Source organism: Somniosus microcephalus, unplaced genomic scaffold (assembly GCF_052327205.1).
Source record: "Somniosus microcephalus isolate GS21.2 unplaced genomic scaffold, FLI_Smic_1.0 scaffold108, whole genome shotgun sequence".
Lineage (NCBI taxonomy): Eukaryota > Metazoa > Chordata > Chondrichthyes > Squaliformes > Somniosidae > Somniosus > Somniosus microcephalus.
In genome coordinates this window covers 427,182-451,768 of record NW_028225295.1, presented here as the reverse complement: position 1 = coordinate 451,768, position 24,587 = coordinate 427,182, and the positions used below count along the sequence as shown (strand labels likewise).

At 46.5% G+C, this 24,587-nt stretch overlaps 1 protein-coding gene across 1 annotated transcript in view; it reads right to left on the bottom strand.

Moving 5' to 3' along the window:
- LOC147083061 (uncharacterized) overlaps positions 1 to 24,058 on the bottom strand; it is a 30,510-nt gene extending 6,452 nt beyond the window's left edge. The window contains exon 1 of the mRNA XM_085980302.1: positions 22,682 to 24,058. Coding sequence (XP_085836428.1) covers positions 22,682 to 23,976 — 1,295 coding nt within the window. The 5' untranslated portion in view covers positions 23,977 to 24,058. The remainder of the gene's footprint in view (positions 1 to 22,681) is intronic.
- Between the last annotated feature and the right edge of the window lie 529 nt (positions 24,059 to 24,587).

The following is a 24,587-nucleotide window of genomic DNA, read 5'->3' as shown; positions in this document are numbered from 1 at the left end:
GGTCTACACAAATTTACACCAACCAAACTTTCACCGTGGCCACAATGAAAGTCTGGTTTTAATAGGTTAATTAACCTCATAACTCCAATTTAATCCAGATCTTGTAAACATTCAAATTAATTTTCTTCCAAGCACATTGGAAACTGTAACTTTAAGGCAGAAGCTTATCTTTTGTAAAACTATGAACAAACAAACAAAACAAAATAGCACATTCTTGCAGAAAACAGTAAATTACGTCATATTTTCTTATCAAATCAAACTGCTTTAGAAGATTTCACCATAGCAACCACGACTCCAAGGTTAAATCTTAGACTGAAACTTAATCTTCCGTTAAACAAACTTTTTGTTGCTCTTCTCAGTTTTTACACACCAGCTTAACTTAAATTAGTTCAAAGGTTTTTTCCAATTCTTGGGGCACAATCTTATTCGCACATTCTTAAAACTTCCAAAATCCAAGACAAGACAAAAGTTTTCAAACGCTTTTAACACAGAGAAGTGGGTGGAGCTAAAACAAACATAACAGAATCTTTCTTTTAAAGACAGACCTTCAGACAAAAGAAATACTGTAACTTCTTAAACATTCATAGTCAGGAAAACTTTCACACAAACTGAAATTCCAGCATTTTTTAAGGTTCATTTCACTCAGCAAATCTTGTGTTTTATTTGTCTCAGCACAAATGTTAATAACTTCCATGTCAGTAAAACTTTAAGTTCCTCTTTTTCCATCGGTGTCCCAATCTTCTTTCTCCTTGTTTATCCTTTAATTTTGCCAATTTTTTTCCTCTAATTTTGTCACCTGCTCCTGTAGATTTTTGTTTTAATTTCCTCGGTCTTTTGAATGACCGTTACTAATTGGTGAACCAATATAACTCCCGCTTTCTTTGTCTTACTTCCCTTTTGTGTCTCCCACCATTCTCGTTGGTACACTGGTACCTTAGACGGATCCCATCCATCCCTTTTCATCTTATCTATCAAACCTTTCTGATCGTCAGCATAGAGCCAACTCAATGATCCTGGCGGTCCCCAATCTGTGCCTCTGCCTTCTGTCATAATGTATTATTTTTGATACTAGTTTACCGCGTTCCGGTCCTCCCTAGTAACTCGTTCTCAGAGGTCTACCTATCATCCACCACTAGTGATGGTGGTCCTGACTTGTAACTATCTCGCTGTCAGAGGTGATTATTTCACTTGTAGTCGTTAATACATTATTACCATATGTCGCGTCACACAATACAACAGAGACTTTTAGTCTGTCTCGGATTCCCAAATAACTCTGGCCTTCACGTGGGGCCGAATTGCCCTCTTAATTCCGGCTCAGTATGGGTCCTTGAGACATTTACATTCCGAAATAACACATCCGATGTCAATCAACTTAACCACTTATTTAGACTTATCCACTATTTAAACTGCATCTCTCACCCGTCATGGATACCAGATTCTTTTGGCACTGCGTCGCTGTCACACCACCCTTCCAAGTGATCCAATTTCTGGACGGTCAAGATTTGACTACTCGCCCTGTTCACTGGTACAGGTGGTCTTCCAGCTCTGAAGTACCCTGCTCACAGCGCCAATTTGCTGTGGTGAAAATAAATTCACATCTAAACAGTGTAAAAGTAAAAAGATGCAGTTTATTATCAGAGCTCTGGGAGAAGAGTCTCAGACCCCGCGGTCTGTGCGAGCACCTTCTCGTTCTCTCTTGGTTGGTACAGCTTTTTATTCTATTTTCATCCAATCATATTGTATTACAATAATCACCTGATCACATTGTATTACAATAATCACCTGATCACATATGGATTCTTTCCAGTATTAGTAAAGGTTAGTTACATCTTACTATGCCTTTGGTCACAGGTCAAATTCCCATGACCCCTATATTCTGCTGTGTTGACAATTTTTAGCTAAAGCAGCATATTCCTTATCGCTTAACACAAAACGCACATATTCTGTCTGGTCCCACAACTGCGTCTTATCTTGGTTTTTCAAAGCTTCTCACATTGTTCTTTGTTTAGTTTCGCCTCTTTACGTAAGTCAATTTTTATTGTGATATTTCTTATCTTATTCACTTTCACATGACCCCACTCCTTTGTTCTGAGTTTAATTTTACTGGCATCACTTAAGTAGTGGTCACCTCGGCTGTCCGAATTCTGAGAGGTTCAATTTAACCCCTTCAATACAATAGCTAATTAATCCTCCCCTGCAATGATTCTGGCGGTTAGGCCCTCGTGACCCTTCTTGGTCTGCAATACTGGGCTGCAGGTCATAGGTTACAGTATCAACAACTCGTTTGTAACTGAGCCCATTCTTTCTGTTCTGTTTCTTATCTCTGCCACCTGGATTATGACGTCTGGTTCTACAGGCTGCCAGACCATAGTTGCTAGGCTGAGGCTTCTTTAATAATCTACGCAAGCCATTTTGTTTCTTTATGTTACTACTTTAAGTTTAGCTGATTTTATTAAATCTTTCTCACAGTTCAGCATTAGCTGTGTGTAGCTTGGTGGCTATGCCTTATCTTATTCTTGTAAGGCTCCATTGTATGAAGTCCTTGAGCTGGGCAGACACTTTATCGCCACCTGGCTTCTCCTCAGCTCTTCGTGATCTCGCACATGACCCCTCTTTAATTTGTTTGCTCTGCATTTTAAACACTGAAAGGATTTGCTTTTAACCCTTTCAGCACTAAATGCAGGCAGCGACGCCCACATCCCATCAATGAATTAAAAAAAAACATGAGAGGGGGGAGGGAGTCCATTTAAATGTGGCGGGGTGGGTGTCCCTTTAAATGTGGAGGGGGTGGGTGTCCCTTTAAATGTGGATGGGGTGGGTGTCCCTTTAAATGTGGAGGGGGTGGGTGTCCCTTTAAATGTGGAGGGGGGAGGGAGTCCCTTTAAATGTGGAGGGGGTGGGCATCCCTTTAAATGTGGAGGGGGTGGGTGTCCCTTTAAATGTGGAGAGGCGGGACCGCGCATGCTCATTCGGCCTCCTCACCACAAAACTAGGCTGCCAGTGCGCCTGCGCGGGGCCTCCGGGGAGCAGCCAGAAGGCCGGATACGGGGAAGAGGCGGAATCAGCGGCTGGGGTAAAGTTAAGTGTTTGGGAATCGATTTAAATCGAGGTGAGGGGGGAGCAGAGAGTGAGATTATAAAGTAAAATACGAGAAAAACCAAACCTGAGAGCCGGGCGGGCGAGACCTCCGCGGACGCCAAACGGAGCGGATTGAGCCACGCGGGGGGGCGGAGTGAGCCGGAGCAATGTGATTCTGACTGACGGGAGCGCTGACCAATAGGTAGAGGGCTGAGCTGGGAGGACTGAACTGGGCGGCCTGGTCCTCCAAACAATGGCGGCACGGCAAGGGGGCGGGGCCTCCTCTCCAGCTCAGGTGCGCTGGGGCCGATTGTGACGCGCTGTCCCCAGGTGAGAGCAGCTCAGTCAGCACAGAGCTGGGGCTGGAATCTGGGAGAGGGGCCGCAGGCAGCGGGTCTGGCAAAGGGGCACAAGCTTCACAATACAAGCTTCTTTCAAATGCACAATTGTATCCAACACACAGCCTTGGTCACTCTGCAAAAAAAACTGTTTAACAATTCCTCATAACTCCCCTGCTTTAGGAGAGGCGTAGAGTGCAAAAGCAAGGAAGTTATGATGAAACTGTGTAAAAGACTGGAGTCAGCTGTGGCTCAGTGGATAGCAGAGTCAGAAGGTTGTGGGTTCAAATCCCGCTCCAGGGACTTGAGCATATAAAGCGAGGCTGACACTCCAGTGCGGTGCTGAGGGAGTGCCGCACTGTCGGAGGGGCAGTACTGAGGGAGCGCCGCACTGTCGGAGGGGGAATACAGAGGGAGCAGCACACTGTCGGAGAGGCAGTACTGAGGGAGCGTCGCACTGTCAGGCAGTACTGAGGGAGCGCCACACTGTCAGAGGGGCAGTACTGAGGGAACGCCGCACTTTTGGAGGGGCAGTACTGAGGGAGCGCCGCACTGTCGGAGGGGCAGTACTGAGGGAGCGCCACACTTTCGGAGGGACAGTACTGAGGGAGCACCGCACTGTCGAAGGGTCAGTACTGAGGGAGCGCCGCACTGTCGGAGGGTCAGTACTGAGGGAGCCTCGCACTGTCGGAGGGGCAGCACTGAGGGAGCACCGCACTGCCGGAGGGGCAGTACTGAGGGAGTGCCGCACAGTGGGAAGGGCAGTACTGAGGGAGCGCCGCACTGTCAGAGGGGCAGTACTGAGGGAGTGCCGCACTGTCGGAGAGGCAGTACTGAGGGAGCGCCGCACTGTCGGAGGGGCAGTACTGAGGGAGAGCCGCACTGTCGGAGGGGCAGTACTGATGGAGCGCCGCACTGTCTGAGGGTCAGTACTGAGGGAGCCCCGCACTGTCGGAGGGGCAGTACTGAGGGAACACCGCACTGTCGGAGGGGCAGTACTAAGGGAACGCCGCATTGTCAGAGGGTCAGTACTGAGGGAGCGCCGCACTGTCGGAGGGGCAGTACTGAGGGAGCGCCGCACTGTCGGAGGGGCAGTGCTCAGGGAGCGCTGCTCCATTGGAGGGACAGTACTGCGGGAGCACCGCACGGTCGGGGGAAGTAATGCTGTGGGAGAGCCGCATTGTCGGAGGGGCAGTAATGAAGGAGCGCTGCAGTGTCGGATAAGCGGTCTTACAGATGAGACATTAAACCGAGGCCCCCGTCTGCCGCCTCAGGTGGGCGTGAAAGATCCCGTGGTGCTATTTCGAAGATGTTATCCCCGGTGTTTTGAGCCCAATATTTATCCCTCAATCAACATGATGAAAAAGCAGATTATCTGGTCATTATCACATTGCTGTTTGTGGGAGCTTGCTGTGCGCAAATTGGCTGCCGCGTTTTCCACATTACAACAGTGACTACACTTCAAAAAGTACTTCATTGGCTGTAAAGCGCTTTGGGTCCTCCGCTGGTCATGAAAGGCAGTTAAGAAGGCAAATGGTATGCTGGCCTTCATTACAAAATGATTTGAGTACAGGAGTAAAGAAGTCTTACTCCAATTATATCTTCTTCTTAGGCAGTCCCTCGGAACCGAGGATGACTTGCTTACACATTAAAAACGAGTTCTCAGGTGACTGATGAGTCCAATGCGGGACCTACCGTCTCTGTCACAGGTGGGTCAGATGGTGGTTGAAAGGGCGGGTGGGTGGGGTGCTTGGGTTGATGTGCGCTCATTGTGTTTGGCTTTCCCTTTATCCTGGCGAAGAGACTCGAGGTGTTCGGCGCCTTCCCAGATGCTTCTCCACTTTGTGCGGTCTTGGGCCAGGGATTCCCAGGTGTCGGTGGGGATGTTGCACCTTTTCAAGGAGGCTTTGAGGGTATCCTTGAAGCGTTTCCTTTGCCCACCTGGGGCTCTCTTGCCGTGTCGGAGCTGCGAGTAGAGCGCTTGTTTTTGGAGTCTCGTATCGGGCATGCGGACAATGTGACCCGTCCATCGGAGCTGATCAAGCGTGGTCAAAGCTGGGGATGTTGGCCTGAGCGAGAACACTGACGTTGGTGCGTCTATCCTGCCAATGAATGTGCAGGATCTTGCGGAGGCAGCGTTGGTGGTACCTCTCCAGTGCACCTCAAAGCACTGGAGAGGTACCACCAACACTGCCTCCAATTATATAGGGCCTTGGTGAGACCACACCTGGAGTACTGGGTACAATTTTGGTCTCCTTACCTAAGGAAGGATATACTTGCCATAGAGGGAGTGCAACGAAGGTTCACCAGACTGATTCCTGGGATGGCGGGACTGTTGTATGAGAAGAGATTGAGTAAACTAGGCCTGTATTCTCTTGAATTCAGAAGAATGAGAGGGGATCTCATTGAAGCATACACAATTATTACAGGGCTTGATAGGGTGGATGCTGGGAGAATGTTTCCCTTGGCTGGGGAGTCTAGAACCAGGGGCCACAGCCTCAGGATAAAGGGTAGGCCATTCAGGACTGAGATGAGAAGAAATTTCTTCACACAGAGGGTGGTGAATCTTTGGAATTCTCTACCCCAGAGGGCTGTGGAGGCTCAGTCATTGGGAATATTCAAAACAGAAGTCGATAGATTTCTGACTAGTAAGGGCATCAAGGGATATGGCGATAGGGCCGGTGAATGGAGTTGAGACAGAAGATCAGCCATGATCTCATTGAATGGCGGAGCAGGCTCGAAGGGCTGAATGGCCGACTCCTGCTCCTATTTCTTATGTTATTATAAATGCAAGTCTTTCTTTCTTTCTTATTGTGTCCAATTCTGGGCACTGCAGAGTGCTGTGGTATTTGGGTGGAGAGAGAGTGTGGTAAGTGGGAGAAAAAGTCATTTAAGTGTATTTTGTGAATTTTAGTTTGCTAAAAAGTTAATTATTTCAAGTGAGTTAAATTTTTTAGTGTAAATTAAGCTGCTGGGGAGCTTAAACCGGAAGTAGAATCCGGGTATAAAAGGGGCGGGGCTAGTGCGGCTGCACAGGGTGCGGTGCATTGAGTGGAGCGAGAGTTTGTAAGTGGGAGAGTTCGGGCAAGTGGGAGGTGAGCGGGTGTTTTTGCTCTGTTTTGTTCCCTACTCCCAGGCTTAGACAGCAATGCGGAAGCGGAGCAGCAAGACGAATCAACCAAACAGGCCCCACAGACAGCATTCAAAGAGGAGGTTGGTGATCAGCTGGTTGGTTGGTTCTCTTCTCTTTTATACCTTTAAGTTGGTAAGTCCTAAGTGGTGTGATATTATCATCTATATCCGGGCAGGGTCTTCATAACTAATATTAAGAAATGTAATTAATTATATAGAATGGAGCAGGCGATGTGTTACTGTTGCGAGATGTGGGAGCTGGTGGACCCCAGTGAGGCTCACGGTGATTACATCTGCGACAAGTGTTTGCTGCTAGAGGAACTCCGGCTCTGTATTGAGGTGCTTGAGACCGAGCTTCAGACACTGTGACACATCAGGGAGGGGGAGAAGTTCCTGGACTCTATGTTTCAGGAGGTAGTCACACCTATGAAATTAATTAATTCAGATGTAGTCCGTGGTCAGGGACAGGACGGTGTGACTATGAGTGAGGCAGGTACAGGGATCCAGGAGGTAGTGTTGAAGGAGCCGCAGCCCTTGCTCTTGTCAAACAGTTTCGAGATTCTTTCTCCCTGTGAGGGTGGGAGCGGGGACTGCAGGGAGGATGAGCAACCTGGCCACAGCACCATGGAACAGAGGGCCATTCAAGTGGAGGGAGTAAAAAGAAATGTTGTACTGGTAGGGGATAGTATCATTAGGGGGATAGATAGGGTTCTCTGCAGTCAAGAGCGGGAGTCCCGAAGGCTGTGTTGTCTGCCTGGTGCCAGGGTTAAGGACATCTCTTCTGGGCTGGAAAGAAACTTGGAGTGGGAGGGGGAGGATCCAGTTGTCATGGTCCATGTTGGTACAAATGACGTAGATAGGACAAGGAAGAAGGTTCTGTTAAAGGAGTATGAGCAGCTAGGGGTCAAATTAAAAAACAGAGCCTCAAGGGTAATAATCTCTGGATTATTACCTGAGCCACGAGCAAATTTGGCTAGGGTAAATAAAATCAGAGAGTTAAATGCGTGGCTCCAAGACTGGTGTGGGAAAAATGGGCTTTGCTTCTTGGGACACTGGCACCAGTACTGGGACAGGAGGGAGCTGTTCCATTGGGACGGACTTCACTTGGCCAGTGCTGGGACTAGAATCCTGGCGAATCGAATAACTAGTGCTGTAGAGAGGTCTTTAAACTAATTAGTGGGGGGCAGGTTTCAAGAGAGCAAATAATAAAAATGACTACGGAGAAGGTCATAGACTTAGGTAGTAGTGGGGGAATTAAAAAACAGAGCGTGTCAGGAAGGGACAGAAGGTATGGAGTAAAAGGTAAAGTAGTAAAAGGGGAAAAAGCAGGAACTAAGTGTCACAAAACATATTTAAAAATTCTTTATCTGAATGCACGTAGCATTCGTAACAAAATGGACAAGTTAACGGCACAAATAACTACATATGGGTATGATCTTGTGGCCATTACAGAAACATGGCTGCAGGGTGACCATGACTGGGAATTAAATGTACCAGGTTATTTAACAATCAGGAAGGACAGGCAGGAAGGAAGGGGAGATGGGGTGGCTATGTTAATAAAGGAAGGAATCACTGTAATACAGAGAAATGATATTGGGTCAAAGGATCAGGATAGTGAAACAGTTTGGATGGAGATAAGGAATAATAAGGGGAAAAAAACACTAGTGGGCGTAGTCTATAGGCCTCCGAACAGTTGCAACTCTGTTGGACGGAGTATTAATCAGGAAATAGTTGAGGCTTGTAATAAGGGAACAGCTATAATTATGGGGGATTTTAACTATCATATTAACTGGACAAATCAAATTGGGCAGGGCAGCCTTGAGGATGAGTTCATTGAGTGTATTAGGGATGGGTTTCTTGAGCAGTATGTAACTGAACCGACCAGGGGTCAAGCAACCTTAGATTTGGTCCTGTATAATGAGACAGCATTGATTAAAAATGTCCTAGTAAAGGATCCCCTTGGAATGAGTGACCATAACATGGTTGAATTCCATATTCAATTAGAGGGTGAGAAGGTTGGATCTCAAACAAGCGTGCTGAGCTTGAATAAAGGAGATTAAGAAGGTATGAGAGCGGAATTGATTAGAGTGGATTGGGAAAATAGATTAAAGGGTAAGACGGTACATCATCAGTGGTGTACATTTAAGGAGTTACATTACAACTCCCAAAAAATATATATTCCACTGAGGAAAAAAGGGTGTAAAAGAAAAGATAGCCATCCGTGGCTAAGTAAAGTAATTAAGGATAGTATCCGACTAAAAACAAGGGCATATAAGGAAGCCAAATCTAGTGGGAGGATAGAAGATTGGGAAGTCTTTAAAAGACAGCAAAAAATAACTAAAAGATTGATTAAGAAAGGGAAGATAGATTATGAAAGTAAATTAGCAAAAAATATAAAAACAGATAGCAAAAGTTTCTATCATTATATAAAAAGAAAAAGGGTGGCTAAAGTAAATGTTGGTCCCTTAGAGGATGAGACCGGGAAATTAATGGTGGGAAACATGGAGGTGGCAAAAACGCTGAACAATTATTTTGTATCAGTCTTTATGGTAGAGGACACTAAGAATATCCCAACACTGGACAAACAGGGGGCTCTGGGGGGGGAGGAGCTAAATACGATTAAAATCACTAAGGAAGTGGTACTTGGTAAAATAATGGGACTCAAGGCGGATAAATCCCCTGGACCTGATGGCTTACATCCTAGGGTCTTGAGGGAAGTGACGGTAGGGATTGTGGATGCATTGGTAATAATTTTCCAAAACTCCCTGGAATCAGCAAAGGTCCCGGCAGATTGGAAAACTGCTAATGTAACACCCTTATTTAAAAAGGGTAGTAGGCAGAAGGCTGGGCACTATAGACCTGTTAGCCTAACATCTGTGGTTGGTAAAATTTTAGAGTCCATTATTAAGGAGACAGTAACGGGACATTTGGATAAACATAATTTAACAGGACAAAGTCAGCATGGTTTTATGAAGGGGAAGTCATGTTTGACAAATTTGCTTGAGTTCTTTGAGGAAGTAACATACAGGGTGGATAAAGGGGAACCAGTGGACGTAGTGTATTTAGACTTCCAAAAGGCATTTGACAAGGTGCCACACAAAAGATTATTGCTCAAGATAAAAAATCACGGGATAAGAACATAACATAAGAACATAAGAATTAGGAGCAGGAGTAGGCCAATCGGCCCCTCGAGCCTGCTCCGCCATTCAATAAGATCATGGCTGATCTGATCCTAACCGCCAATCTCCTATCACAGAACCATCTCCTGAATCTAACAGAATTAGACACACGAAATAGGAGCAGGATCAGGCTACACGGCCACTGGGCTTGCTCCGTTACCCACAGAGCCATGACCGATCCAAACCTAGACTCATGTCCAAATTCCTGCCCGCTCCCCGTAACCCTTAATTCCCTTTACTTCTAGGAAACTGTCTATTTTGGGGGTAATATTCTGGCATGGTGGAGGATTGGCTATCTAACAGAAAGCAGAGAGTTGGGATAAATGGTTTGTTCGTTCTCAGACTGGCAATTAGTAACTAGTGGTGTTCCGCAGGGGTCAGTGCTGGGTCCCCAACTCTTTACATTCTGTATTAACGAATTGGAGGAGGGGACCGAGTGTAACATATCAAAGTTTGCAGATGATACAAAGATGGGAAGGAAAGTAGTGAGTGAGGAGGACATAAAAAACCTGCAAAGGGACATAGACAGGCTAAGTAAGTGGGCAGAGATTTGGCAGATGGAATACAATACTGGAAAGAGTGAGGTTATGCACTTTGGCAGGAAAAATCATAGAGCAAGTTATTATCTTAATGGCAAGAAACTGGAAAGTACTGTAGTACAAAGGGATCTGGGGGTCCTGGTGCACGAAACTCAAAAAGTTAGTATGCAGGTGCAGCAAGTGATCAAGAAGGCCAATGGAATGTTGGCTTTTATTGCTAGGGGGATAGAATATAAAAACAGGGAGGTATTGTTGCAGTTGTACAAGGTATTGGCGAGACCGCACCTGGAATACTGCATACAGTTTTGGTGTCCATACTTAAGAAAATACATACTTGATCTCGAGTCAGTACAAAGAAGGTTCACTCGGTTAATCCCAGGGATGAAGGGGTGGACATATGAGGAGAGGTTGAGTAGACTGGGACTCTACTCATTGGAGTTCAGAAGAATGAGAGGCGATCTTATTGAAACATATAAGATTGTGAAGGGGCTTGATCAGGTGGATGCGGTGAGGATGTTCCCAATGATGGGTGAAACTAGAACTAGGGGGCATAATCTTAGAATAAGGGGCTGCTCTTTCAAAACTGAGATGAGGAGAAACTTCTTCACTCAGAGGGTAGTAGGTCTGTGGAATTTGCTGCCCCAGAAAGCTGTGGAAGCTGCATCATTATATAAATTTAAAACAGAAATAGACAGTTTCTTAGAAGTAAAGGGAATTAGGGGTTACGGGGAGCGGGCAGGAAATTGGACATGAGTCTAGGTTCGGAATGGTCATGGCCCTGTGGGTAGTGGAGCGGGCCCAGGGGCCGTGTAGCCTGGTTCTGCTCCTACTTCTTGTGTTCTAATTATGTGTTAGATTTCAGGAGATGGTTCTATTCCTGTTCCTGGCTGGGGTGGTGATTGTTAAGTCTGTGTGTTATAATGAGAATTACTACACAGACCACAAGAGTAAATTTTAACAGGTCTTTACTAGTCGAAGGTCAGGGCGGAACTGCCCAATAAATCATTACACAGCACTTATATACCGGTGTGGTCACCACCGGTATTACAGTATACAGCAGCCAAGATAAAGTAGTGCAACTCTTAAAATAGTTCTCTTAAAGGTGGAACGGTTACATACACCACAATCCTCCCTTTTTAGCTTAACAGTATATATTCCCCATTAACATAACATAATAACATATATACACAACTTCATGTAAAAACAGTTCACAGATTCAGTCTCTCTGGAGGCTTCCTGACTCGGTCCGGATAACGCCTCGGTGGTGTGGTAGTTTTCGGTGGTGTAGTAGGTTCTTTTGGCAAGGTCGATTCGGCTTGAATGCCAGTGTCGGGTTCATCTGATTCCAGTACCACCGGATCGGAGGCAGATACTATGGGTATCTCTGCTTCATCATTAGGCGTATAGAGTTGTGGAGTAGGTTGTCCCTTTTCGGATGACTCTATGATCTGGTCAACATGGCGCCTTATTATGCTTTCACCAATGTCCACGGTATACATCAGCGGTCCTAGTCGTGTGCAAATAGTTCCAGGCTGCCATTTCTCGGTACGGTAGTCCCGGGCCAAAACTTGTTGACCTATCTGGAAGGTTCTAGTTGGCCTTTCATTCATGCCTTGAAATTGCCGGTTCTCTACGTCCCTTCTGATGTTTGGCTTGATCAAATCCAGCCGGCATCTTAGTCTTCTATTGAAAAACATCATGGCGGGAGTTTGGTTTGTAACCACATGTGTTGCATTCCTGTACGCCAACAAGAAGTTATCTACCTTATGTTGTAGATTTATGTCTTCATTACCCATGGCCTTTATGGCCTTCTTGAAGGTCTGGACAAACCTTTCAGCTAATCCATTGGTGGCGGGATGGTATGGGGCGGACGTGTAGTGCTTAACCCCATTGTTTTTTAAGAACTTCCTGAATTCTTCGGACACAAATTGCGGTCCATTATCAGAACAGATCTGTTCCGGCAGCCCATTCCTGGCAAATATGGTCCTTAATACGGTGATGGTTTTTTCCGTGGTGGTGGAGGACATCTTTATTACCTCCGGCCACTTGGAGTGTGCATCCACCGCGATTAAGAACATTGAGTCCATAAATGGACCAGCAAAGTCGATATGTACCCTTTGCCATGGAGATGAGGGCCACTCCCATGGATGTAGAGGGGCTTGTGGTGGGGCGTTTTGGACCTTCTGGCATCCTAGACAGCTCTTGGTCACTTCTTCGATGTCTCCATCGATACCTGGCCACCACACATACGCTCTGGCTAGGTTCTTCATTTTCACTCCACCCAGATGCCCCTCGTGAAGCTCCTTTAGCACTTTATGCTGGAGTTTGGGTGGAATCACCACTCTGGATCCACACATCAAAGTTCCTCGGCACACTGACAGCTGCTCTCTTCTTTGCGAGAATGCTGGCAACAGTGGTTCGCCATGTGCTGGCCATCCCTTCACCGTTAAATCGTAGACTCGTGAGAGAGTCGGGTCATTTCTCGTTTCCTTTTCGATGGTAGAATTTGTTACTGGTAGACATTCCACTATGGTTGAGTGGAACATCTCCACTGGGTCCACTGTAGGCGCCTCTTCTACCGTTGGCAACGGTAGGCGCGATAAACCATCAGCATTCCCATGTTGTTTTGATCCTTTGTATTCTATGTCATATTGGTGTGCCCCTAGGAAAAGGGACCACCTCTGTAGCCTTTGCGCTGTCATAATGGAAACGCCCTTTTTAGGGTTGAATATGGATACCAACGGCTGGTGGTCTGTCAGCAGTGTAAACTTCTGGCCCTGCAGGTAATGATTAAACTTCTTTACTCCCCACACCAGGCTGAGAGCCTCCCTATCTATCTGAGCATAGTTGCGCTCAGCGGAGGTCAATGATCTGGATGCAAATGCGACTGGCCTTTCCAAGCCATTTGGCAACTTGTGTGAGAGTACTGCTCCAATACCATAAGGAGAAGCATCACAAGCTAACCGAATAGGTAGCGTTGGGTTGAAATGAGCCAACACTTCCTCTGAGGTGATCAATGCCTTGCTTTTGCGAAAGGCCTTCTTACAGTCCTCGCTCCACTTCCATGGTACTTCTTTCTGCAAAAGAGCATTCAGCGGGTGCAGCACCGTGGATAGATTTGGCAGAAACTTATGGTAATAGTTAATCAACCCTAGGAACGACCTCAACTGGGATACATTTTCCAGAGCGGGAGCCTTCACAACAGCTTCGATCTTGTCAGGTGACTTGTGCAGCCCCTCCTGGTCAATGACATGACCACAGTACGAGATCCGTTTCTGAAAGAACTCACATTTCTGGCGATTAACTCGAAGTCCATATTCCTTCAATCTGGTGAGCACCAGTTTCAAATTTGCAAGGTGTTCCTCATCGTCATCTCCTGTAATCAGGATATCGTCCAAGTAACATTGAGTGTTTGGAATTCCCTGTAATACCTGCTCCATGGCCCTCTGCCAAATTGCTGGAGCCGAAGCCACTCCAAAAACCAGTCTATTATATCGATACAAGCCTCTCTGCGTGTTGATTGTGAGATACTGGCGCGACTATTCCTCAACTTCCATCTGTAAGTACGCTTGCGCCAGGTCTATCTTGGTGAAGTGTTTCCTGCCAGACAATGAAGCAAAGATATCCTCAATCCGCGGAAGCGGATATTGCACCGTGTGAAGCACCAGATTAACTGTGATCTTGAAGTCTCCACAGATGCGGACCTTCCCCGGTTCCCCTGGCTTGTTACTCGACGAACGCTTCATGACGGGAACAATGGGCGTGGCCCACTCACTCCAGTCCACCTTAGACAGTACTCCTGAACATTCTAGCCCTTCCAGCTCAGCTTCCACAGCAGGTCGTATCGCATAAGGTACCGGTCTGGCTTTGAAAAATTTTGGGTTTGCATGTTCTGCAATCTTGATTTTTGCCTTAATTCCTCTTAGTGTTCCCAGTCCCTGCTGGAACACCTCTTTAGCCTCATCCAATATTCTGGACAATCGTTCAGGTTTGACTTTTTTTTTTCCGGAATCTACCGTCATTGCTTTTAGGGCGTGCCAGTCCATATTTATTTTCCTGATCCACTCCCGTCCCAGAAGTGGTGGACCTCCCTCAGGTAGTACATATAAGTCCATTCCTTGGTGTTCTTTGCCCTTGTGTATCACCTTGACTTTTATCTTTCCGATGGGGTATACTCTTTGCCCCGTGTATGTCTGCAATAATATCTCTGTATCCCGTAGGGGAATATGTGTGAATAACCTTTTGTAATCTTGCTTATTCATGACCGTCAACGCCGATCCGGTGTCCAATTCCATCTTCACTTGGACTCCTGCTATCTGCAGTGTGACCCAGATAGTTTGTAGGTCAGCTTCCTTACTCACATTGTGAATTCTCAGACTACCCAGTTCCTTGCTGTTGGAGTCTGAATCCGAATTCTGTTCATCCGAACTCTTCTCAGCCACCTTATGTACCTTTCTGCACTTTTCCTGCGGTGACTTTTTGTTGCTGGTCTTCTTTCCTGACCGGCATACTTTAGCTATGTGACCAAGCTTGCCACATTTTCTACATTCCTGGTTTTTAAACCAGCATTGGTTCTGATCGTGTGTTGTCTTTCCACAACGATAACATTTCGTTGTACCCAAAGCCATTTGATTTACGCTGAGTACCGCTGCCTTCAGCTGCATTTCCGCAGTGCCTCTCGCTGCGGCTTCGTGCGATGCTGCAATAGTGACAGCCTTATCAAGTGTAAGATCATTCTCTTCAAGCAGCTGCTTTTGTGTTCCTTCTTTCGACAATCCACACACGAATTTGTCTCTCAGTGCCTCTGTCAGACTTTCCCCAAACTGACAGTATTTCGCTAGCTTACGCAGTTCAATTAAATACTCCGCGTTGCTTTCCGCTTTCAGTTGCGTTCTCGCATAAAATTTAAATCGTTCCGCTAACATCAGCAATGTGGGGTCAAATTTTTCAGGACAGCAACAATTTTAGCGAAAGTCTGATCCGCCGGTTTAGCTGGTGATAGAAGATGCTTCAATAGCCCGTATGTCTTCGCACCCATTGAGTTTAGTAAGGTTAGTGCTTTATCTTCATCTGATATTTTATTTGCCTTACAATATATCTCTATGCGTTCTACATACGTGGCCCAATCTTCAACATCGGGATCAAAATCGTTGATGTTACCACGCTTAGGCATTCTCGCAATCTTCTTGAGAAACAAAAAGAAATTTTTCTTTTATTTATTTATTTTTTTCAAAATGGCGGTTTCCCGCGCTTGTCTTCTTCCCCCGCCTACGAAAATGGCGGCTTCCCGCGTTTGCCTTTCTCCCCCGCTGGCTGTAATGGCGATTGCTGTATTGCTGTGTTCGCCCTCCCCAGTGGTTTACAAATCGTGCCTCCCAGCCCCTCTTGCAGTCCGGTCCTTTCCCCCCGGCTGCGGCTGAGTTCTCCGTGGTTTTTTTTTTTTTTTTTACTTTCTCCCGCGCCTTACGCTGACCCGGTCGCTGCGCCTCACGGCCTCGGTAGCTGCCCGGCCTTTTTCACCGGTCGCGGTCGAGCTCTCTCTCGACGCTGTTGCGTCTCCCAGCCCGCTTGCAGCCCAGTCTTTTACACCGGCTGTGTTTGCATTCACCGCGGCTCCCGTGCCTTACGCTGCCCCAGTCTCAGCGCCTCTGGCCCCGACTTCTGTCCGGCTCTTTTCCCCAGCCGTGGTCGAGTTCTCCGCCCTTATATCCTCCGTTTTCCCCTCCCCTACTTCACAGCCAACGTGGCCGACTTGCTGCTCGTCGCTGATCGGCTTACCCACCACCGTGATAGAAGGGATGATCACTGCCTGTTGCTGATGGAAGACTTCGTGTCAGGATTCTTCCTTTGCTCTTCAGACCTGCGTCTTTTCTCAGCAGGATGATGAGGGCGGATGCCTCCTTTCAACGCCCGTCAACTGCCTTGGGTGTATCTCTGCCGCAGGGTAAGATCGTACTCATCGCCACTGTTAAGTCTGTGTGTTATAATGAGAATTACTACACAGACCACAAGAGTAAATTTTAACAGGTCTTTACTAGTCGAAGGTCAGGGCGGAACTGCCCAATAAATCATTACACAGCACTTATATACCGGTGTGGTCACCACCGGTATTACAGTATACAGCAGCCAAGATAAAGTAGTGCAACTCTTAAAATAGTTCTCTTAAAGGTGGAACGGTTACATACACCACAGTGATCACCTTTTACAGAAGGTAAGTACCGTAGAAAATATAGGGACAGAGTGATCTCCTGGACGAGTTTCGATTGCCTAGATGGGTCAGAGAGGAATTTCCCATATTTTTTTCTCCCAAATTGGCCACTGGGTTTTTTATCTAGTTTTTCGCCTCTCCCCGGCGATCACATGGGTTCGGGTGGGATGTAAAGTGATAGTAGATTTAGCCATGATCTTATTGAATGGTGGAGTAGGCTCGAGGGGCCGATTGGCCTACTCCTGCTCCTATTTCTTATGTTCACTTTAGGAAGGATGTGAAGGCCTTGGAGAGGCTGCAGAAAAGATTTACCAGAATGGTACCAGGAATGAGGGACTTCAGTTATGTGGAGAGACTGGAGAAGCTGGGGTTGTTCTCCTTAGAGCAGAGAAGGTTAAGGGGAGATTGACCAGAATGGTACCAGGGATGAGGGACTTCAGTTATGTGGAGAGACTGGAGAAGCTGGGGTTGTTCTCCTTAGAGCAGAGAAGGTTAAGGGTAGATTTGATGGAGGTGTTCAAAATCGTGAGGGGGTCTGGACAGAGTAGATAGAGGGAAACTGTTCCCATTGGCGGAAGGCTCGAGAACCAGAGGACACAGATTTAAGGTGATTGGCAGAAGGTCCAAAGGCTCCTCACAGCTTACTGACCCACCTAGCTTTGCATCATCAGCAAACTTGGATACATTACACTCGGTCCCTTCATCTAGGTCATCAATATAGATTGTAAATAGCTGAGGCCCCAACACTGATCCACGCGGCACCCCACTAGATACAGCCTGCCAACCTGAGAAAGATCTGTTTATCCCTACTCTCTGTTTTCAGTCCGTTAACCAATCCTCTATCCATGCTTCTATATTACCCCCAACCCCATGAGCCCTAATCTTGTGTAATAACCTTTTATGTGGCACCTTATCGAATGCCTTTTGGAAATCCAAATATACTACATCCACTGGTTCCCCTCTATCTACCCTGTTAGTTACATCCTCAAAAAACTCTAATAAATTTGTCAAACACGATTTCCTTTTCATAAAACCATGTTGACTCTGCCTAATCATGTTATGATTTTCTAAGTGACTTGATACCACTTCCTTAACAATGGATTCCAGCATTTTCCCGATGACTGACGTAGCTTTCAAAAGCTCTTATAATAATGTGTCCGTGACTACACAAACCACTCTGGGTACAGGTATATTGTGTATCAGTAAAACAGTCCGTGACTACACAAACCACTCTGGGTACAGGTATACTGTGTATCAGTAAAACAGTCCATGACTACACAAACCACTCTGGGTCCAGGTATATTGTGTATCAGTAAAACAGTCCATGACTACACAAACCACTCTGGGTCCAGGTATATTGTGTATCAGTAAAACAGTCCGTGACTACACAAACCACTCTGGGTCCAGGTATATTGTGTATCAGTAAAACAGTCCGTGACTACACAAACCACTCTGGGTACAGGTATATTGTGTATCAGTAAAACAGTCCGTGACTACACAAACCACTCTGGGTCCAGGTATATTGTGTATCAGTAAAACAGTCCGTGACTACACAAACCACTCTGGGTCCAGGTATATTGTGTATCAGTAAAACAGTCCGTGACTACACAAACCACTCTGGGTCCAGGTATATTGTGTATCAGTAAAACAGTCCGTGACTACACAAACCACTCTGGGTCCAGGTATATTGTGTATCAGTAAAACAGTCCGTGACTACACAAACCACTCTGGGTACAGGTATATTGTGTATCAGTAAAACAGTCCGTGACTACACAAACCACTCTGGGTCCAGGTATATTGTGTATCAGTAAAACAGTCCGTGACTACACAAACCACTCTGGGTCCAGGTATATTGTGTATCAGTAAAACAGTCCGTGACTACACAAACCACTCTGGGTACAGGTATATTGTGTATCAGTAAAACAGTCCGTGACTACACAAACCACTCTGGGTCCAGGTATATTGTGTATCAGTAAAACAGTCCGTGACTACACAAACCACTCTGGGTCCAGGTATATTGTGTATCAGTAAAACAGTCCGTGACTACACAAACCACTCTGGGTCCAGGTATATTGTGTATCAGTAAAACAGTCCGTGACTACACAAACCACTCTGGGTCCAGGTATATTGTGTATCAGTAAAACAGTCCGTGACTACACAAACCACTCTGGGTCCAGGTATATTGTGTATCAGTAAAACAGTCCGTGACTACACAAACCACTCTGGGTACAGGTATATTGTGTATCAGTAAAACAGTCCGTGACTACACAAACCACTCTGGGTCCAGGTATATTGTGTATCAGTAAAACAGTCCGTGACTACACAAACCACTCTGGGTCCAGGTATATTGTGTATCAGTAAAACAGTCCGTGACTACACAAACCTCTGGGTCCAGGTATATTGTGTATCAGTAAAACAGTCCGTGACTACACAAACCACTCTGGGTCCAGGTATATTGTGTATCAGTAAAACAGTCCGTGACTACACAAACCACTCTGGGTCCAGGTATATTGTGTATCAGTAAAACAGTCCGTGACTACACAAACCACTCTGGGTCCAGGTATATTGTGTATCAGTAAAACAGTCCGTGACTACACAAACCACTCTGGGTCCAGGTATATTGTGTATCAGTAAAACAGTCCGTGACTACACAAACCACTCTGGGTCCAGGTATATTGTGTATCAGTAAAACAGTCCGTGACTACACAAACCACTCTGGGTCCAGGTATATTGTGTATCAGTAAAACAGTCCGTGACTACACAAACCACTCTGGGTCCAGGTATATTGTGTATCAGTAAAACAGTCCGTGACTACACAAACCACTCTGGGTCCAGGTATATTGTGCATCAGTAAAACAGTCCGTGACTACACAAACCACTCTGGGTCCAGGTATATTGTGTATCAGTAAAACAGTCCGTGACTACACAAACCACTCTGGGTCCAGGTATATTGTGTATCAGTAAAACAGTCCGTGACTACACAAACCACTCTGGGTCCAGGTATATTGTGTATCAGTAAAACAGTCCGTGACTACACAAACCACTCTGGGTCCAGGTATATTGTGTATCAGTAAAACAGTCCGTGACTACACAAACCACTCTGGGTCCAGGTATATTGTGTATCAGTAAAACAGTCCGTGACTACACAAACCACTCTGGGTACAGGTATATTGTGTATCAGTAAAACAGTCCATGACTACACAAACCATTCTGGGTACAGGTATATTGTGTATCAGTAAAACAGTCCATGACTACACAAACCGCTCTGGGTCCAGGTATATTGTGTATCAGTAAAACAGTCCGTGACTACACAAACCACTCTGGGTCCAGGTATACTGTGTATCAGTAAAACAGTCCGTGACTACACAAACCACTCTGGGTCCAGGTATATTGTGTATCAGTAAAACAGTCCGTGACTACACAAACCACTCTGGGTACAGGTATATTGTGTATCAGTAAAACAGTCCGCGACTGCACAAACCACTCTGGGTACAGGTATATTGTGTATCAGTAAAACAGTCCGTGACTACACAAACCGCTCTGGGTACAGGTATATTGTGTATCAGTAAAACAGTCCGTGACTACACAAACCACTCTGGGTCCAGGTATATTGTGTATCAGTAAAACAGTCCGTGACTACACAAACCACTCTGGGTCCAGGTATATTGTGTATCAGTAAAACAGTCCGTGACTACACAAACCACTCTGGGTACAGGTATATTGTGTATCAGTAAAACAGTCCGTGACGACACAAACCACTCTGGGTACAGGTATATTGTGTATCAGTAAAACAGTCCGTGACTACACAAACCACTCTGGGTCCAGGTATATTGTGTATCAGTAAAACAGTCCGTGACTACACAAACCACTCTGGGTACAGGTATATTGTGTATCAGTAAAACAGTCCGTGACTACACAAACCACTCTGGGTCCAGGTATATTGTGTATCAGTAAAACAGTCCGTGACTACACAAACCACTCTGGGTCCAGGTATATTGTGTATCAGTAAAACAGTCCATGACTACACAAACGACTCTGGGTCCAGGTGTATTGTGTATCAGTAAAACAGTCCGTGACTACACAAACCACTCTGGGTACAGGTATATTGCGTATCAGTAAAACAGGTTTATTAAGCATTAAACATCGGTACAAAGAAGTAGTACTTAACAAGAAGATAATCACAGTCTGTCCGTTTAAACCCCGGCGTTCCTTCCGAGTATCCACGGCGCAAGTCTCCTGATGTATGTTGCTGTGTTCCGTTGACCCATGCGCGCTTCCTTGGGATCTTGCTGTGTTCTGTTGACCGAAGCTCCTATCAATCTCTGGTTACACGGTGCGTTGCTTTCGATGTTCAAAACCTGTATCTTTATACCCTTTTCCCTCTCGTTTTGCCTACATGGCAGTAATTAACCCTCTAACACCTGGTAAAAAGTCTTGCTCCCTCGTTACCCATCTTATGACCTTGTTTGATCCTTCTGACTTTTTCTCTCTGCATAACAAAGTACCCTTATCTCAGATCTTCACTTTTCACAGAACACTTCCTAGAATGTTGACGACACAGTCGGTCCATCCGATAGCTGGACCAATGAAGGACGTCTCCAACTCTTATCTATCTCTCTAGTTTTTATCTCTTTAAGCATAATATTGCTGAATTCCTCGTCTCCATAAACTTAGCACAACATTCCATTACTTCAGTAATTTTAAACAGAGCTTTTTAGTCAGGTTGGCATAATCCCATCCTGCTTTGCTCTCAGCCATTCTCTATTTTGTACAGGATTTTAGGATCTTAACATACAATTTCACATATTATAGTTATATTAGAATGGTTATCGAATCTTAATAATGTTTACTAAATCCTACAGGTACTCCCTATCCTACATATCCCTACCTTGAGGGCGAGGCATTTGCCGACCCCTCAAAACTAAAATCTTACATATGGATTATTTTTCTTCCGTTTATGTAACTCTAACATGTTCTGGGCTGTGATCATATTTAAATGTGATTGGGCATTGGACTTTAGGTGTTTCAGGTAGCAGGTGTAGAATAGTAAGCACATCATTACTACAAGTTGGGATATGACCAGTACATGGGAAATTATCCTAATCCAATGAGGAATTTCCATGTTTGTCCCTATGTTGTCTTATTAGTCCTAACAGTTTTTGACTCCCTACCTTGTGACATTTGTGTTTAACTGGGTAGATCTTAAACAAACCTCTGATCTTACATAGTTCAAAGTTTTACTACATGGGTTACATATCTCAAATACAAAATCATTACAAGTTGGAGAACAACCAGAGCGTGTGAAATAATACGAGCCTAAGGGCATGCTGATGTATTAAGCCCAATATCCCACCAGTGTGTGTTGTCCCTTCTGCTTTCAATTTCAATATCTATTCTCCAGTTGTCTTGCTCCAAAACATAAAAAATGCTTTAGGGAGGAGTTCAGTCGTATCATGAGCTCACTGAAACCCTCAACCAATAGGGGAATGTCGGGTCTGAATTGTGCCACATAACTGTGCAGCTCGTACTTAAAAACGTGTTGGTTGATGGGACAGGTCCTGTTAGACCCGTAAAGCATGGTAGTTGTGGTGGTAGTGACACAGGAGGCACCACCAAAATCACCTCATACTGGATTCGTACTGGTTTTTCCCCACGCTCTGTTACCTACAAAACACAATTATTACAGTCACAGTTAAATTCAGTCTTACAATCATTTCAAGCGACATTACAGTTTCACATCTACTTCCTGATCTTCCAAGTCGAGATCCATTCTCGCTTCCGTTTTTCAAAATAGCGGCCACGGGATCTTTTACACCCACCTGAGAGGGCAGACGGGGCAGCGGTTTAACGTCGCATCCGAAAGATGGCACCTCTGACAGAGCAGCTCTCCCTCAGTACTGCCCTGGAGTGTCAGCCTAGATTACATGCTCAAGTCTCCAGAGTGGGACTCAAACCCACGACCTTCTGACTCGAGAGGTGAGAGTGTCGCCCACTGAGCCGAGGCTGACCCCTCTTAACCCCAGTAACTAGGCTGGAGTTTATCAGCATCTTCAAACCGCCCCCGTAATTGCCATTATTAACACAGAACAGTCCTTCATGTGACTGACAGCAGAATGGGACCAGTGCACTCAGGTGTGAACTCGCTGGTGTCTCAGCAGGTGAGATGACCTGGTGAATCGCTTTTCACAGACTGAGCAGGGGAACGGCCTCTTCCCGGTGTGGGTGAACTGGTGTTTCCGAAGATCGGATGAGTGCCTAAACCTCTTCCCACAGTGAGAGCAGCTGAACGGCCTCTCCCCGCTGTGGATGTGTCGATGCATCTTCAGGTCCTTTGAGCATTTGAAACTCTTGTCGCAGTCGGAACATTTAAACGGCCTCTTGTCAGTGTGAACCAGCTGGTGTTCCCGCAGAGTGGAGGGACGAGTGAATCCTTTCCCGCACTCGGAGCAGGAGAATGGCCTCTCGTCAGTGTGAACTCGTTGGTGTTCCCGCAGGGTGGAGGGACGAGCGAATCCTTTCCCGCACTCGGAGCAGGTGAATGGCCGCTCGTCATTGTGAACTCGCTGGTGCAGCCGCAGAGAGGAGGGATGAGTGAATCCTTTCCCGCACTCTGAGCAGGAGAACGGCCTCTCGTCAGTGTGAACCAGCTGGTGTCTCAGCAGGGTGGAGGAGAGAGTGAATCCCTTCCCACACACAGAGCAGGTGAACGGCCTCTCCCCGGTGTGAACACGCTCGTGTATCAACAGTTGGCAAGACTGGTTAAACCTCTTTTCACAGTGAGAGCAGGCGAATGGCTTCTCCCCGGTGTGAACTTGCCGGTGTCTCAGCAGGGCGGATTGTTGAGTGAATCCCTTCCTGCACACGGAGCAGGTGAACGGTCTCTCCCCGGTGTGAACTCGCTGGTGTGTCTGCAGGGAGAATGAACGACTGAATCCCTTCCCGCACTCGGAGCAGGTGAACGGCCTCTCCCCGGTGTGAACTCGCTGGTGTGTCTGCAGGGCGGATTGTTGAGTGAATCCCTTCCCGCACACTGAGCAGTTGAACGACCTCTCCCCAGTGTGAACTCGCTGGTGTGTCAGCATGTTGGATGACTGAGTGAATCCCTTCCCGCACTCGGAGCAGGTGAACGGCCTCTCCCCGGTGTGAACTCGCTGGTGTGTCAGCAGGTCGGATTGTTGAGTGAATCGCTTCTCGCACACGGAGCAGGTGAACGGCCTCTCCCCGGTGTGAACTCGCTGGTGTGCCCGCAGGGAGCCTGAATGAGTGAATCTCTTCCCGCACACGGAGCAAGTGAACGGCCATTTCACAGAGTGACTGCGTTGATGAGTCTCCAGCTCGGAAAGGCAACTGAATCCCTTCCCACATTCCCGACATTTGCACGGATTCTCCTTGCTTTGTTTACACTTGTGCCTCCCCAGGCTGCACTTTCGGGTGAATCCACGTCCACACACAAGACACGTGTGCAGTTTGCCCGCATTCTGATTGCTGCTTTCCACTTCCATATGGCGATGATATTCAGGTCCTGATGAATCGAGTGACTCTGTCAGATCTTCGTGTGAAGTTTGCGTTAAGCTGCCCGTCTGCAATTCCTCCCCTTGCAAGAGACAGTAAAACAAGTTTATATAAGTAATTAATGTAAATACAGGAGAGAAAATAAAGAAAGACTGGCCTTTATACAGCGCCTTTCACGATCAACGGTTTTACAGCCAATGAAGTACTTTTTGACGTGTAGTCGCTGTTGTAATGTGGGAAACACTGCAGCCAATTTGCATGATAAATAATGGCCAGGACACCAAGGATAACTCTCCTGCCCTTCTTCAAAATAGTGGGATCGTTTATGTCCACCTGAATGTCTCATCCGAAAGACGGATCACCGACAGTGCGGCGCTCCCTCAGTACTGTCCCTCCGACAGTGCGGCGCTCCCTCAGGACTGTCCCTCCGACAGTGCGGCGCTCCCTCAGTACTGCCCCTCCCACAGTGCGGCGCTCCCTCAGTACTGCCCCTCCGACAGTGCGGTGCTCCCTCAGTACTGTCCCTCCGACAGGGCCGCGCTCCTTCGGCACTGTCCCGGAGTGTCAGCCTAGTATGTGCTCGAGTCCCTGGAGTGGGGAC